Consider the following 14,628-nt stretch of genomic DNA (forward strand, 5'->3'; position numbering starts at 1 on the left):
AGAGGAGGAGGAGTTGCAGATGCTCTGAAGGAGGAGGAAGAGAGGAAAGCTTCATCTACCTCAAGTGCTGACGTGTAAGATGCGACAGCCTCTGCGAACTTCTTGTTTTGAAATGCAATGTTCCCCCTATTCCTCCCGTCTTGCAGTTTACAGAGCACAGAGAGTTCCTGCAACAACAATTCAATAAGCTCATCGTCCTCGTTTTACCTCCTCCTCCTTTCTCCTTCTCCTTTCTCCTCCTCCACCACCTCAACATCTCCCTCTCCTTTTTCCTCCTCTCCGCTCCTCCCCTTCCTCCCGTTGCCCCACCTGCTCACACTGATGCAGGAGGTGTTCCCTTTCTTTGCTTGTCAACCTTGAGGTCCACGTCCAATCAACCCGGTCATACTCACAGCCCGACGTTGACACGTGCGGTCGATGTTGAGTGCAGTGGCCGCGGCGGATCGCTGAGAAGTTCAACGCCTTCTCGTCCGACAAGCTCTCAGCGTTGTAGAGGTTGCAAGAAATAGCGCTGCGGAGGATCCTGGAGAGAGGGAGGGAGGGAGGGAGGAAGGGAGGGAGGAAGGGAGGGAGAGAGAGAGGGAGAGAGGTAGGGAGAGGGAGGGAGAGATTGTCAGACGCAGGAGCAAGGTAGAAATTCATTTCACCTCTCCGAACCCTCGACATCGCCGCTCAGATGTAGAGCACGGGCGTGTAGCAGCCACATCTCTGGAGCGATCGGGATCTTTGTTGATGGCGAGGAGGAGGAAGAGGAGGAGGAAGAGGAGGAGGCAGAGGAGGAGGAGGAGGAGGAGGGATGTACATCATTGGGGCTGATGAGAGTTGACTCGCAGATGGCAATGGCTTCGGTGAATTTCTTCATCACAAGCAGGCTTCTCACCTTGGAGAGGAAGTGAGGAGTCGATGAGAGGAGATACAAGAACACGCGAGGAGAGAATCGAAGGAGGAAGAGGAAGAGGAAAAGGAAGTTGAAGTTGAAGAGGAAGTTGAAGTTGAAGTTGAAGAGGGTGGAGTATAAGGAGGAGAGACAGGAACAGAGGGCAGGATCGAAGGGTCTTCTTCTCACTTTCACGATCGTCGGGAGTACAGACGCTGGCGAGAGGAACTGACAAAAATCTTCACAAGGTCGCAACAGCAGAAGAGAAGCATTGTCACCTGCGCCTTCTCTCCCAACGTCATCGCATAGCTTGCCATCTCCTCCTCCTGATGCAGAAAGAACAAGAGGGGGAGGCCGAAGAGAGAAAGTGAAGTGAGCGAGAGGGGGGGGGTGGGTAAGATTGAGAGATGAGTGGGGAGAGTCCGTGAGGAGAGGAGAGAGAGGGGAAGAAGAGTGAGGAAGAGAGGGGAGGGAAGGAGAGGAGTGAGGAGGGGAGGGGAGGGAGGGAAAGGAGCGTCAGTATCTGCTAATCTCGACTCCTTCCTCTACCTGTCTCTTCCTCTCCTCATCCAGCACGTCATCTCCAGGCGCCTCCTCCTCCTTGGAAGACCCTCCCAGCCAGCCCCCGTGTGAAAAACCTTGACTGCACGTGCACAGCGACAGCAGCGATCGCGATCTTCCGATGAAGTGCTCCACGTTTGCAACCATGTCAAGGGCCTGCAGCCATGTTTACCTCCTGGCTCCTGGCTCCTGGCTCCTGGCTTCCCTCGTCCCCCTCCTACCTCCCTTTCTCCTACCACCCTTCCACCTTGTCCTCGCTCCCTCTGTCCACCCTCCCTTGCTCAAACTTCCTCGTCCTCTCTCTCTCTCTCTCTGTCTCTGTCTCTCTGTCTCTGTCTCTCTGTTCCCTCTGCTGCAAGTCCCGACCCACAGCATAGGCTGCCCCCCATCACTCGTCCCTCCCCGTCTCCCGGCCCCCTGTACCTGTCTGCCAGCGGTGATGAGGTCCAGGTGGTAGATCGCCTGAGCGGCGTCGGGGGAAGGAGGAGGGTTTACCACCTTGCTCAGGTGCCATTGCGCATCGACAGTTCGTCCAAGAGCCAGGAGGGCACGGCCAGCACAGAGGTGGGCGAGCACAGAGGTCGACTGGAGAGGATCAATCAGAACGAGAAATCCTCCTCCTCCTCCTCCTCCTCCTCCTCCTCCTCCTCCTCCTCCTCCTCCTCCTCCTCCTCCTCCTATCATTGTTGATAACTTATCCTGTTGCACTTCCGTACGCCTGTTGGTGTTCTCCGCCCCTTCTCCTCCTCCTTCCCCTCCTCCTCGCATCTTGCCCTCACCGTGATTTTGGATGCAGTGACAGCATGCAAGGAAGCTTCTCGGTACCTTTGTGACTCACAGTCAGCGTCCTCTTCCATCCCTCTCTTCTCCCCTGACCTCTTCAGATGCAGGAGGGCGACGCTCGCACGAATCCACAGGGTGGCGTTACATGGACGTTGCTGTGAAGGAGGGAGAACGCATCAGAAACATTCAACGAGGAGAGGAGGAGAAGGGCGGAGACAAGCGGTGGAGGGGAAGGGAGTGGACAAGTGGAGAAGAGGAGAAGGGAGGGCTAGGAAGTGTTACCTCCAGCAGTTCACGGATCAAAGGGAAAGCTTCAGAACATTTCTCAGCATCGAGGAGGGAGAGAGCTCGAGCTGAAGCTTGCAGGAAAACCTCCTCCTCCGTCTCCCTCCTGCTCTTCTCTGTACTGCTGCTTCCCTTCTCAAAGACAATCTCCTCCTCCTCCTCCTCTCTCTTCTTCCTCAGCGGTGAATGAGTGGGAGACTGATATGGCGACTCCTCGTCTTCCAGCAGGCCCACCCTTGCTGCTGCTTCTACAGCCTCCTTCATCTGTTCCAGGGACTCTCTCTGCAGCCTCGATGAGTCAAGAGGTCGTGGACAGATGACGGGACGGACAACGGGGACAGACAGGAAGTGAAGTGTAGAGAAGTCGAGAGGAGAGATGGGAAGAGGAGAGGAGAGATGGGAAGAGGAGAGGAGACGAGACGAGACGAGAGGAGAGGAGAGGAGAAGAGATGAGATGAGATGAGATGAGATGAAACTAGGCAGGAAGCCTTGAAACAAGTCGAAGGGTGAAGAGGAGAGAGGATTAGAAGAGCGGGCACACCTGGACTTGAATGCTGACGGGAGGATCATCGAGCGTTATGCCTTCAACAGCAGATCTCATCCTGCTGTGCGAGGGCTCGTCCGAGGGAGGCGGCATGGCGGAGCGCGGATAAACGTACCGTCCCGAGGGCTTCCGATGATTCTTCACCTCCTCGCCGAGCGAGTCGATGTCCGGCACACAACCAACCACCGACGGGTCCCACGCCTCCGCTGCAGCTCGTGATTTGCTCACAAAGTCCTCGACACGGAGGTTGAGCTTGCCCAACAAGTCCATGCGCTCCTTCATGCCGTCCGCCTCACTCGTCCGGTTCGTCCTCCTCCCCTCCCCGCTGCTCTGAGCAAAGAACGGATTCCCGCCTCGCATGCGGAGCAGTCCCTTCAACGGGCCAGCTCGACATGCCGCCATGAAGCGCTCTCGATTCATGTCCCTGGTGTTGATGGTGGGACGGAGGAAGAGGAAGAAGAGCAGGAGCAGCGCCATGTGCCTGATGGAGCATGTACCATGCATCGCTATGCTTCCGGAGTACAAAAGGGCTTCTTCCTCCCTCACCTTGTCGTCCTCGAAGAGGCGGGAGAGGGAGGAAGGGGATGAAGGGAGGAACACAACCAAGGAACAGAGGCAGCGACAGAGGAGGGGAGGAGGAGAAGAGAGGGGGGCGTTGACGCGCGAGGAGAGACGGTTGCGGTGAGGGGGGGGGGGGGGAGAGGGCGGGGGGGGCGGGCGGGAAGGAGGGGGGTAATAACCTGATATGCGGGGAGGAGGGGGGCCAGGGAAAGACCTACAAGTGGGAGATATTCCCGAAGATGGTAAGGCGGCGAGTGTGGGAGAGGGAGAGGGAGAGGGAGGGAGAGGGAGAGGGAGAGGGAGAGAGAGGAGAGGAAAGAGCAGGAGGGCAGGAAGCAGGAGGAGGGAGGAGGGAGGAGGGAGGAGAAAGAGACTGTGTAAAGGTGGACAGGAGCGATTAGGACGAGAGGATAGTTTACAGCACTGGGACATCCAGGACGACCAGGCATGTTGGGGAGGAGGAGGGAGCGGGAAGGAACGAGAAGAGGAGGAGAAGAGAGGGACGGGTATACGACGATCCTTTACAAGACAAGAAAATTAGCAAGGATGCTTGTCAGTAACAAGGTGTGCAGGGAAAGAATCATCCGCGGTTCGCAATGCTCAGCAGCCACTCGGAGCTTCGCTTCATGAAGGGATCCCGGTACTGCGGCAGCTCGTTGTGGAGCTGGAGCAGGAGGAGGCCATGTCAGAGACGGCAGGACTGGTGCCCGCACCTCGCCTTACCTCGTGGTATCCTCCCTCGATTGGGACGAACTCCTTGGAGCTGGAGCTCGTGTTCTTGTGAAACCTCTCGCTCCCATCGGGGTTCGTGATATGGTCCGCTGGCGCACGTCGTGAGTTCCTTCTCGCACACGGACGCCTCGGTCGCTCACCGCTGCCATGGAAGAGGATGTAAGGCAGCGAGATCGACCCGGCGTCATCCTGGGCCCTCGCGATCGCGGTCAGCATCTCTGCTCCCCACCTCACTCGCAGTCCCCTGCAGAGCACCCGCACAGGTCAGGAGGAGCTCACTCACTAGCTGAGCTGCAGCTGGGAGGTACCCGTGATAGACCAGGGGGTCGCTATGGAACGCCTCGTTGAGTTTGTCATCGTGCGACAGCGGGAACTTTCTGGCAGGCCCTCGCTCCCACGGGACGGCGAACTTGGGGACGAGGTTGCTGCTCGGCACGCGCGGGGAGTGAGCGCTCTCGCAGCATGCAGCATGCAGACAGACCTGAGCGTCCTCGCCAGGAACTGAGCGAACGGCGACGCTGCTTTAGGATCGACTTCGAGCGCTGGCCCAGTCAGCATCAACGCCTTCCACTGGGCCGCGTACTTGCTGCTGTCCTGTGAAGGACTCGATCACACGGCACGACGATCAGCTTCCTCCTCTCACCAGGATGACGTGAGTGGCGACTAGACCACCCATGGAATGTCCCCAGACCACCCGGGGAAGTTTGGAAAGCCTTTGGGAACAACAGTCAGCCGTCATGGAGCCGCTCGCATCATCAGCCATCCTCCCTGCTCCCTCTCTTACGCGGGATGTCTCTCCATCACGAATTGCACGTAGTCGTAGAAATCGCTGACGTAGTCTGCAAAGTGCTCGATGTAAACCCGCTCTCCTTCTGAAAGCACAGAGTTTCGGTCAGCCAAGGGACCGCATGCAGGAATCGGGAGCGAACCGCTCTTGCCGTGCCCCTGATGGTCATGGGAGAAGACCGCAAATCCAAGAGATTTATATTCCTCCGCCGTCTTGTCATATCTCTCGCAGTACTCTGCCAAACCTGTCTCCCTCTCAGTTTCTTGCTCCAGGCAACATCCCCCTACCATGGATGATGAACAGAACGCCTTTGGGCTGACCGGAGGGCATCCAAGACCTGTAGTGCAGATACATCCCTTGACTGCCATCATCTCAGGAGCTAGATCGACAGCGAACGCCCCCTTACCTCGTCTTGAAGTAATCGGCTTCATTGCCCGGCGGCTTGCGGTCCCGTTGTGCATCGAGAAGCACTTTCTGCTTGCTTTGCGTCACGCCCATCTGAAATACACTAAGTACGTTTCTTGAACACGGTGTCGCTTCTTATTTCATGCTCATCCCTGACATAGATGTCTGCTGCCTTGCCCCTTGGCAAAGAAATCACTAGCCCTTCCGAATCGCTTCGACACCCCCCATCAAGCATCTTGCTGCTTCCCTCCCTGCTTCCCTCTCCCTGGATCTTTCTCCCTGCATGATCCCTCTTGCACTCCTCGCTCCCTTGCTTCTCCTCCCCGCCATTTCCAGGTCCACTCTTCTTCCTCGAGCATTTCAGACCTTGGAGCGATCGCAACAGGTATAAATTGTATAATGCGCCCTTGCTTTTAAAAACATTGTTGGAATGATAAAAGAATTTTTACATTTTGTGAAACAATTAAAAATAATTTATAAATTTCTTTATATACTTTTATTGGGTTAAAAAGGTATTTGAGCCAAAATTTGTAACCCTAAAAATCCATCATCGACTATATACGTCTACAAATTATAAACCATATTTTATAAGAAAGATTATAAAAGATTGTACAGCGACGCTATGGTGGGGAACGTCAGGGAGTTGGGGCGGGAGGAGGGGGAGGGAAATTGTTTTTTGGGGGGTTTTGCGATGGTGGCGATGAATCTATGATGAGAGGAAGATGGTGGAGATGGACAAGATGACAGGGGCACCCTGTCACGGCATGAGTGTTGGCGTTGAAGGTTGCAGTCGTGATCGGAGATGACGATGAAGAGAAAGATATGGATGATGTCTCGAGGAGATTGTTGTGGAAATGAGAAATGATGAGGATACAGGGTTTGAGGTGAAAGGTCTAACTCTGTGTGAAGGGGTTTGCTTCCAATATGAACATGTTTCGACAAACCTCCTCAGGTGATCCTAAGAAGACAAGGGAAGGAGCACGTGTTTTCCTCATATTGTGCTGTACCAGGGGACAGAGCCAGTGAGAATCGTACCCGTGCTACCTCCACGAGGAGCAGAATCCAGGTGAGGGCTCAGAGGGGGAGGGAGCGGAGCCTGGCTGACTGTGAGGATGATTTCTAGGTCAACGGTGAAGCGGAGCAAGCATGTGAGTTTTTGCGACTTCCATCCGTGTTGGTCATGTGCTGCTTCAATCCTCCTGACTGCAAGTCAGCCATAGATGGGGAAGTTCGTCCTGCAGAAGTCATCCCTGCTGCAGACGAGGACAGCAGCGTTGGCCTGCCCGAAAGGTGAGAATGGGGAGCGTTCATGGACGTTGCCGATATCATGGGAGGCAGGGAGGCAGGGAGGGAAGAGAGAAGATTGGGCGGGAGGGAGTGAATTGTTGAGTTGCAGATCATGGGGCAGGGGAGGGAGTGAACAACCGAACAGGTCCGACATGTTTCCTTTCCTTCCTGCCCCCTCTTCTGCTCCCTTATCTTTTTTACCTCTTTCTCACCGCTCACGGAGGAGGAGGAGGAGGAGGAGGAGGAGCAACGCTGAGATGCTCTCGTGGCAGACACTCTTCCTGCCGGCATTGTCACAAGAGTCTCGGCACGTGCTCGTGTAGAGTTCCTCCCGACGTTCCTTCTTCCTCACCAACAAGAGGAGCCGCCCCTATCATCACAGACTGGCAGAACAGGTTCCGCTCCTGCTCCTGATTCTGCTCCTCATCCTGCTCTTGCTCCTGCCTCCCCCTGCCATCCTGCCATCCTCCCTCCTCCCTCCTCCCTCCTCCCTCCTCCCTCCTCCCTCCTGATCCTGATCCTGATCCTGATCCTGATCCTGATCCTGATCCTGATCCTGATCCTGATCCTGATCCTGATCCTGATCCTGATCCTTGACCTTCGTTGTCATTTTGATCTCTTACGCCATCTCTCTCCTTTGTTTCACTCCTTTTTCATACGCTACTGTTGCCCGGCGCATTTGTTTCCTTCTCTCTCCCTCTCCCCCTTCCCTATCCTCTGTCCCCACCTTCCTCCCTCCCCCCCCTCCTCCTGCTGCCTCCCTCTCCCTCCTCCCTCCTCTCTTCGGCTCACCCCTCCCCTCCTGTGACCTCTCGCAGGTATGCGGTCTGCAGGAGGTGCGGGAAGCAAGGAGTTGTCTGCCGCTGCGTCGGCGATGAGTGGGAGCGACTCACGCATGGGAGGGGAAGTGAAAACGCGGTGCACGTGAACGAGGAGACTAGGAGGTGAAAAGAGCAGAGCAGGAAGAGAGGAGAGGAGGGGAGAGGAGGGGAGGGAGGAGGGGAGAGGAGATGTGGGGCGATTGGGAAGGGCAGTAAGGGAGGGCAACGTGGATGATGAGGAGGATGGTTTGGAGGTCTTGTCTGATTTGTCATCATGCAGCCATGCAGGGGAGCATGAGAGCAGGAGGAATGCGGGAGCCACTGGCACAACCTTGACGATCCGATTGCGCATGCCTGAATCAGGAGGAGGAGCAGGAGCAGGAGCAGGAGCAGGAGCAGGAGCAGGAGCAGGAGCAGGAGCAGGAGCAGGAGGAGCTAGAGGTCACGACGAACACTCCGAAGGCAGCAGGTCGCACCAGGATTCAGCTCAGGTGTTGCTCGTGCAGCCTTGAAATCGAGAAATTCATACTCCCTCCTCACTGATCCTGTCTGCCTCCTGCCCCCCAACCTGCCCTTCCCTTCGTCACACCTCCCTTCCTCCCTCCTCTTCTCTTCTCTCTCCTCTCCTCTCCTCCTCGCCACGTCCCTCCTCTCCTCCCTGCTATTTCGTCCTTCCACTCCCTTCCTTCTCCGTCCATCCCTCCCTCTCCTCCCCCCTCTCCTCTTCCTTCCTCTCCTCTTCTCCTCCTTCTCCTCCACCCTCCCCACCTCCTTGCTAACTGTACGACCTCAGCCGGACTTTCTTCTCCCGGAAGGACTCTCCATCCCCCCAGAGATGCTTTGCCCCATTAGCAGCGACATAAGTCAGTTCTCAACATTTTTCCTCCTCCTCCTCTTCCACCACCACCACCACCACCACCACCACCACCTCCTCCTCCTCCTCCTCCTCCTCCTCACCCTCCTCCTCACCCTCCTCCTCCTCCTCCTCCTCCTCCTCCACCCTCCCTCCTCCACCCTCCCTCCTCACCCTCCTCCTCCTCCTCCTCCTCCTCCTCCTCCTCCTCCTCCTCCTCACCCTCCTTGCAGTGAAGGACCCTGTTATCTGCTCCGACGGGCACACATATGAGAGGGAAGCCATCACACGGGTGAGGAGAGGACAAGCCGAGCAGTGTTGAGGTGTTGTTGAAGTTTTGAATGGATGCGGAAGTGTTGTTGGTGTTGTTGAGGTGTACTTGTAGTGTTGTTGATGATGGAGATGAAAACCAAGACGTATGAGGTTTGAAGGATTGCAGTGATCACAACATGACATGATGTCGATGGGGGATGACGTGATAAACATGGTCAAGAATGACCAGATTTGACCTTTGTGACGAGATGTGCGAGAGTGGTGATTGTGCTGGATGTTTGCAGTTGCAAACACAAAATTTAATGACTTGCAAGATTGAAAACTGAAGATGTTACTCCCAAAATGTGTCTTGTAAGACAACACATGACATCAGATGTAATGACGCCCTCGTGACATCCGATGTAATGACGAGTTTGTTTGTGTCGTATGAATTGTAAGGTTGTGAGGATTCGAGATGTTTCAAGTCTTCAACGTCAGTCATCTGATCTTTCTCCACTCAGTGGGTAAAGAGGAAGGCAACATCTCCCATGACGAATCAGAGTCTGCAAGAGGTGATGGGATTGAGTCGTGGGACTTCGAGCCTTGTTCACCTTCATTGCAGCCAGTTATGCTGATTCCCAATCATGCGCTGAGGAGCTTGATTCAGTCTTTCATCGAGAACAACAAGATTTCTTGACGTCGGCGACATCAGATCCCTCACGGCGAGCTGCCTTCGAAAGACAACAAGGCATTGATGCTGGCCAAGACAGACGATACGTTATTGATCTCTTACCGCCCCCTACGCTCCCCCCCCCGGCCACCACCACCACCACCACCACCACCACCTCCCTCCCTCCATCATCGTTCTCTATTTTTATCCCCCCTACCTCCCTCGCCCCCCCTCCTCTTTCTCTCTCTCCTTCCTTCATGTAAATCTCAGTCTTCTTTAATGTCTTCACGCAACCGTGAGGTCGTCTTTGTAATACAAGTGCAAGGAAGGGATGAAATAATCGTCATCCAACCCGAGCTCTTCAAACTCTTCACTCTCGTCCACAACCTGCGTCCTTGTCAACATCCATTGCTGCTGCTGCTGCTGCTGCTGCTGCTGCTGCTGCTGCTGCTGCTGCTGATCATCATCATCATCATCATCATCATCATCCTTCCTGTCCCCATCCTCCTCCACATCATCATCAACTACAACTACAACAACAACCACAACCACCACAAGATCATCATCATATCACCACAACAATCATCATCATCATGTAACTAAATTTTCATCATCTCACCCCGTTCTGTTCCAATGTTTTCTTCATGTCCAACACAACCATCTCCTTCTCAACCCCAGGACGAGGCAACCTCTTCCAGGTGTAGCTGATGTTGACAAGCAAAGCAAACGTCAGCGACATCAACTTTCAGGAGGAGGAGGAGGAGGAGGAAGAGGAGGAGGAGGAAGAGGAGGGTGGGAGTGTTGCTGGGGAAGGGGGCACATAGAAAGGAGAACAACTATTTCTCCCCATAAACATCAACACAGGAGCAAGTTGACATCCTGTTGAGCTCAACAAGTCACTCAGATCGAACATGACAACCTCGCGGCATGCTTGTTGTGCATGAGATACTTGCTTTGAATCTGCTCGAGAATGTCTTCCGAACAGACCTGCACGAACCTATTACAAAACTCTACTCCCCCCTCAGCCTCCCCTCCCCTCCCCTCCCCTCTTCCCTCTCCTCTCCTCTCCTCTCCTCTCCTGTTCTCCCTACCTCTACTGTGTGCTCATCCTTTGTCAACATGTTTACGATCCGAATCATCCTCGTCTTCTTTGACAGCATTCCCACCCAATATTTCGGCTCAGCAGATTCATGATCTTTCCACCTGCGAGAGAGTGAGGCGATTGGAGGAGGGCCAAGGTGAGGAGAAACGAAAGAGGAAGGTGACGAGAAGTAAAACGAAAGTCGCATCCCTTGTCCGAAAAATGTTTGACACAAGTCTCTGTACGTTGTCTATCATCATCATCATCATCATCAACAACAACAACAACAACAACAACAACAACAACAACACGATCAACATCTTTATCATCATCTCCTCTCCATCATCTTTATCAATATCATCATCATTCCATCAGTTTCCAGTTTTCTACTCACCAAGGGAGATCGAAGTCTGTATTGAAGTCCATGCTAGGATCAGACGGCGGAATGTGGAGAAATCGTCCCATCGGAGTGTAGTATTCCTCTATCCCCGTCTCCATATTGATGTGCCTGTTTGTTTCAAAAATATCAATATCGCCGTTGTGGCACCATCAAAATCAGTTTCTTCAATCATGAAATTATCATAATCATCATCTACATCGTCATCCTCCTCTGCTTTATCATCCATCTCCATCCTCCTCCTCCTCATCATCATCATCATCATGCTCCTGCTCCAGCTCCTCATCTTGTACCTCTTAACATCCCCCTTCGGATCAAACCAGTGCGATATGTCCTTCCCTGCCGCATCCGCGATGGGCTGGATCAGAGCTCCTGCAAGCTTAACAGTCATTCTTCTCCTCTTCTCCGCATCTTCATACCAACCTTTGTTCTCCAGTATGAGATCTGTCAGGTTGTACACTCTTCCCAGAAAGGACACCCAGCAGTCATTTTGCTACGAACACACATCAGGAGGAGGAGAAATGAGAGGGTGCAGCCATTGCACAGCTCTTACCGATGAGTTGTGTGAAGCAACCTCGTTCGGTGTGAAGTAAGTCCTTGTCAAGTCCTCATGCATCTTCCTGCTCTCAGTAGGATCATTCCACTGCTCTCCTTTAATATGATCTTCCTCTCAGACGGAATTTCATTGGTGAACAACGTGATTGCTGCTTCATCTCTGCGTTTTTTCTCCCTGCCTGCCCTCCTGCCCACCCGCCCACCCGCCTGCCCTCCTGCCATCTTCAACCTCCCTCTTTCCCTCCCTCCCTCCTCCCCCTCCTCCCCCTCCTCCCTCTTCTCTCCCTTCTCTCGCTCCTCTGCATGATGCGTCTTCTTCTCGCTCCTCTGCATGCTGCTTCTTCCTCTCGCTCCCCTGCATGCTGCTTCTGTTCGCAAGCTCGATACGCCATGATATCGCCCGCACAACGAAACCAACGGCTACGTCCCTCATCCCCTCGATGACCGGGCCGTACCCCCGAGGTAGTTTCTACTACACCACTGCAGACACCCGGGAATCTGCCTGGGGAATAAAAAGGTCCTAAGGGGGGATGAGGGCAGGGATCAGTTGAAAAATGCGGCAAAACGCAATGAAGCGGTGGGAGGAGCAACAGCGGCTGAAGATGATGAGCAAGAAGATAGCAGGAGGTGAGGAGGCATGGAATCATGATGCTTGATATGAGGAAGAGAGATCATGCATGGTGTCATGAGCACTGTGCTGTGATATCGTCTTCCATCTTCTCCAGCATTGGAACTTTGGGCTGCTTGTTTTAGAATTCAAACCTGACATGCGCTCTCTCAGCCAAGTCCGTCCTCAAGTCAGAGAAGTTGACAGGATGTGGTACTGTGTGTTGTCACTCGTACAGCCTTCCTGATTTTTCTCCTCCAAGGCGGGAAGGTCGGGAAAGGACCAGGGTCAGCTGGAGTCGCAGGGGCGGGCGCAGGGGGGATGTCGGATCATGCCAGCTTCTACATGGAGGAATCTGATGCTGTAAGGACTGAACATGGAGACGATGTTGATCTGAACATGAAGACGATGTTGATCTGAACATGAAGACGATGTTGATCTGAGCATGAAGATGATGTCGATCTGAACATGAAGACGATGTTGATCTGAACATGAAGACGATGTTGATCTGAACATGAAGACGATGTTGATCTGAACATGAAGACGATGTTGATCTGAACATGAAGACGATGTCGATCTGAACATGAAGACGATGTTGATCTGAACATGAAGACGATGTTGATCTGAACATGAAGACGATGTTGATCTGAACATGAAGACGATGTTGATCTGAACATGAAGACGATGTTGATCTGAACATGAAGACGATGTCGATCTGAACATGAAGACGATGTCGATCTGAACATGAAGACGATGTTGATCTGAACATGAAGACGATGTCGATCTGAACATGAAGACGATGTTGATCTGAATATGAAGACGATGTTGATCTGAACATGAAGACGATGTTGATCTGAACATGAAGACGATGTTGATCTGAACATGAAGACGATGTTGATCTGATCGAGATTCACAGCAAAGCATTGCGAGTAACAAGAAGAATGCGAGGAAGAAGAGGCCTGAATGGAAAGACTTGAATCACATCGACTATTCGGTCATGCCTGACTTGAATTGCTCCTCCTTCACATTGCAGCAAGCTGATTTTCTTGTTTTCCTTGTGCAGACGTCAAACAGGAAGATGAGAGCGCCTCCATCAAGCGGCCATACGCCGGAGAGGGTAAGGCACCGCGTGTGTAATGATAGGATGTCACGCGACAAAGATTGCAGCGACGACAGAGATGGAGATGATGGTGACAATGATGTAGATAGTGACGGTAGTGATCGAGATGTTGGTCATGTGTATGTAAACGATGTTCGTGGGCAATGACACGGATGATAAACATGGAGAGCGGCGCTGACGATGGACATCTGATGATCTTTGCAGGCGCGGAGTGCTTTGATTCAGGGACTGGCGCAGATTGAGGACGCGGTGAAGAGAGCGAGCGGATCTCCGAACACACAGGTAAGGTTGAAGGAGGGAGGACATCGAAATGACGTTGATGTCTGCAGCTGAGAAACATTGCAAACAACTTCGAGCAACTAGAGGAGATCAAAACGAAGTTGCTCTCGTATGGTGATTGCAGCAGAGGTAAAACTTTGTTGTCTGTTCACTTTCTCGTTTTGCTGTGATGATGTCACTCCTTACCGCAAAACGAAAGAAGTTCTCTTCTGACGTCGATTTGAAATAGGGAAATCGAAATCCTCGAAAATTCACGAAGGCATCAAGGACGAGATCGAGAACATTGCAGTGAACAACATCAGGTTGGCAGATGTTTAGCAGATGCTCGCACCACGATGATTCTGATCGTCTTGACATCAGGGCTTCGATTGATGCCCTCAACAACTTGTTGGACTCTCACCTGGGTGTCCTGCAAGAGTTCTCCAAGGAGGAGGTGAAGTCACAATCTTTTGCTGGCCATGCCTGACATGATCGGTGATAACAGAAGCAGCAAGCGCTCGACGACGATGCTGATGCTGATGCTGCTGCTGCTGCTGCTGCTGATGATGATGATGATGATGATGATGATGATGATGTGCCCGATGAGGTCGTGGAGCAGGAGGTGATGCGCGGCTTTCTGGATGGGGAGGCATCAGATTCTCACACTGCATGGAAGGACGCAAAGACCGCAGAAGTGACCCAAGACAGAAACTACGTGATGGACGACAGCGCCGACATCTGCCGTCACTGTGACGATGTTGATGTAATGACACATGTAGTGGCAACAAACTTGCAGTCTGTGTGTTTGTGTGTAGGCATGTTTCCTCCCATGTTCTTCCCTTGCATTTCTACTCCCGTTCTCACGCTGGTGTTCACCCCCATGCGATCATTCCCTCAAACTCTGTCCCCTTCTCCTCATATTGTTGACTTAGTGTTGTGCTCCTACTCCACCACCACTACCACCGTCTCCTCCTCCGTCTCCTCCTCTGTCTCCCTCCTCCTGCTGAGCTTCTTGCGCAGGACGCCGTTGATATCACAGAGAAATTTCTTGACGAAGGTAAAGATGATGTATGAGCACCAAGTTAGTTTACCTCTGTTTTAACAGACCCGAAGCGGCAGGATGATGATGATGATGATGATGAGGAGGAGGAGGAGGAGAAAGTTGAGCACCAAGAGGATTATGGACGATGAG

The 14,628-nt window shown here is 53.1% G+C and overlaps 5 protein-coding genes across 5 annotated transcripts in view; 2 read left to right on the forward strand and 3 right to left on the reverse strand.

The window, feature by feature from the left end:
• Positions 1–3,029: 3,029 nt before the first annotated feature.
• GUITHDRAFT_112202 (hypothetical protein) lies at positions 3,030–3,554 on the reverse strand (the record flags this gene model as incomplete). Its single annotated transcript, XM_005828705.1, has 1 exon — positions 3,030–3,554. The coding sequence occupies one exon, from the start codon at positions 3,552–3,554 to the stop codon at positions 3,030–3,032; it is 525 nt and encodes a 174-aa protein (XP_005828762.1).
• A 637-nt stretch (positions 3,555–4,191) lies between these two features.
• On the reverse strand, positions 4,192–5,628 carry GUITHDRAFT_112203 (hypothetical protein; the record flags this gene model as incomplete). The annotated part of the gene is made up of 10 exons (XM_005828706.1): positions 4,192–4,275; positions 4,335–4,432; positions 4,484–4,587; positions 4,652–4,768; positions 4,825–4,937; positions 4,987–5,056; positions 5,128–5,215; positions 5,273–5,365; positions 5,418–5,491; positions 5,537–5,628. 10 exons carry the CDS (start codon positions 5,626–5,628, stop codon positions 4,192–4,194), a joined length of 933 nt encoding a protein of 310 aa, XP_005828763.1.
• Positions 5,629–6,459: 831 nt separating this feature from the next.
• GUITHDRAFT_141772 (hypothetical protein) lies at positions 6,460–8,818 on the forward strand (the record flags this gene model as incomplete). Its single annotated transcript, XM_005828707.1, has 9 exons — positions 6,460–6,487; positions 6,546–6,601; positions 6,659–6,683; positions 6,750–6,825; positions 6,932–6,967; positions 7,641–7,766; positions 7,924–8,134; positions 8,437–8,506; positions 8,730–8,818. 9 exons carry the CDS (start codon positions 6,460–6,462, stop codon positions 8,816–8,818), a joined length of 717 nt encoding a protein of 238 aa, XP_005828764.1.
• An 861-nt stretch (positions 8,819–9,679) lies between these two features.
• On the reverse strand, positions 9,680–11,540 carry GUITHDRAFT_88327 (hypothetical protein). The gene is made up of 7 exons (XM_005828708.1): positions 11,450–11,540; positions 11,190–11,389; positions 10,894–11,007; positions 10,510–10,621; positions 10,338–10,405; positions 10,038–10,122; positions 9,680–9,805 (listed from the first exon to the last, which is right to left on the reverse strand). Exons 1-7 carry the CDS (start codon positions 11,510–11,512, stop codon positions 9,704–9,706), a joined length of 744 nt encoding a protein of 247 aa, XP_005828765.1. The 5' UTR covers positions 11,513–11,540; the 3' UTR covers positions 9,680–9,703.
• Positions 11,541–12,005: 465 nt separating this feature from the next.
• GUITHDRAFT_164299 (hypothetical protein) overlaps positions 12,006–14,628 on the forward strand; it is a gene marked incomplete at both ends in the record, with an annotated part of 4,868 nt that continues 2,245 nt past the window's right edge. Inside the window, 12 exons of the mRNA XM_005828709.1 lie at positions 12,006–12,078; positions 12,233–12,271; positions 12,321–12,421; positions 12,975–13,052; positions 13,122–13,175; positions 13,383–13,460; positions 13,508–13,586; positions 13,687–13,759; positions 13,818–13,890; positions 14,113–14,199; positions 14,252–14,304; positions 14,457–14,493. Coding sequence (XP_005828766.1) covers positions 12,006–12,078; positions 12,233–12,271; positions 12,321–12,421; positions 12,975–13,052; positions 13,122–13,175; positions 13,383–13,460; positions 13,508–13,586; positions 13,687–13,759; positions 13,818–13,890; positions 14,113–14,199; positions 14,252–14,304; positions 14,457–14,493 — 825 coding nt within the window. The remainder of the gene's footprint in view (positions 12,079–12,232; positions 12,272–12,320; positions 12,422–12,974; positions 13,053–13,121; positions 13,176–13,382; positions 13,461–13,507; positions 13,587–13,686; positions 13,760–13,817; positions 13,891–14,112; positions 14,200–14,251; positions 14,305–14,456; positions 14,494–14,628) is intronic.

This window comes from Guillardia theta (genome assembly GCF_000315625.1).
Source record: "Guillardia theta CCMP2712 unplaced genomic scaffold GUITHscaffold_57, whole genome shotgun sequence".
Classification (NCBI taxonomy): Eukaryota; class Cryptophyceae; order Pyrenomonadales; family Geminigeraceae; genus Guillardia; species Guillardia theta.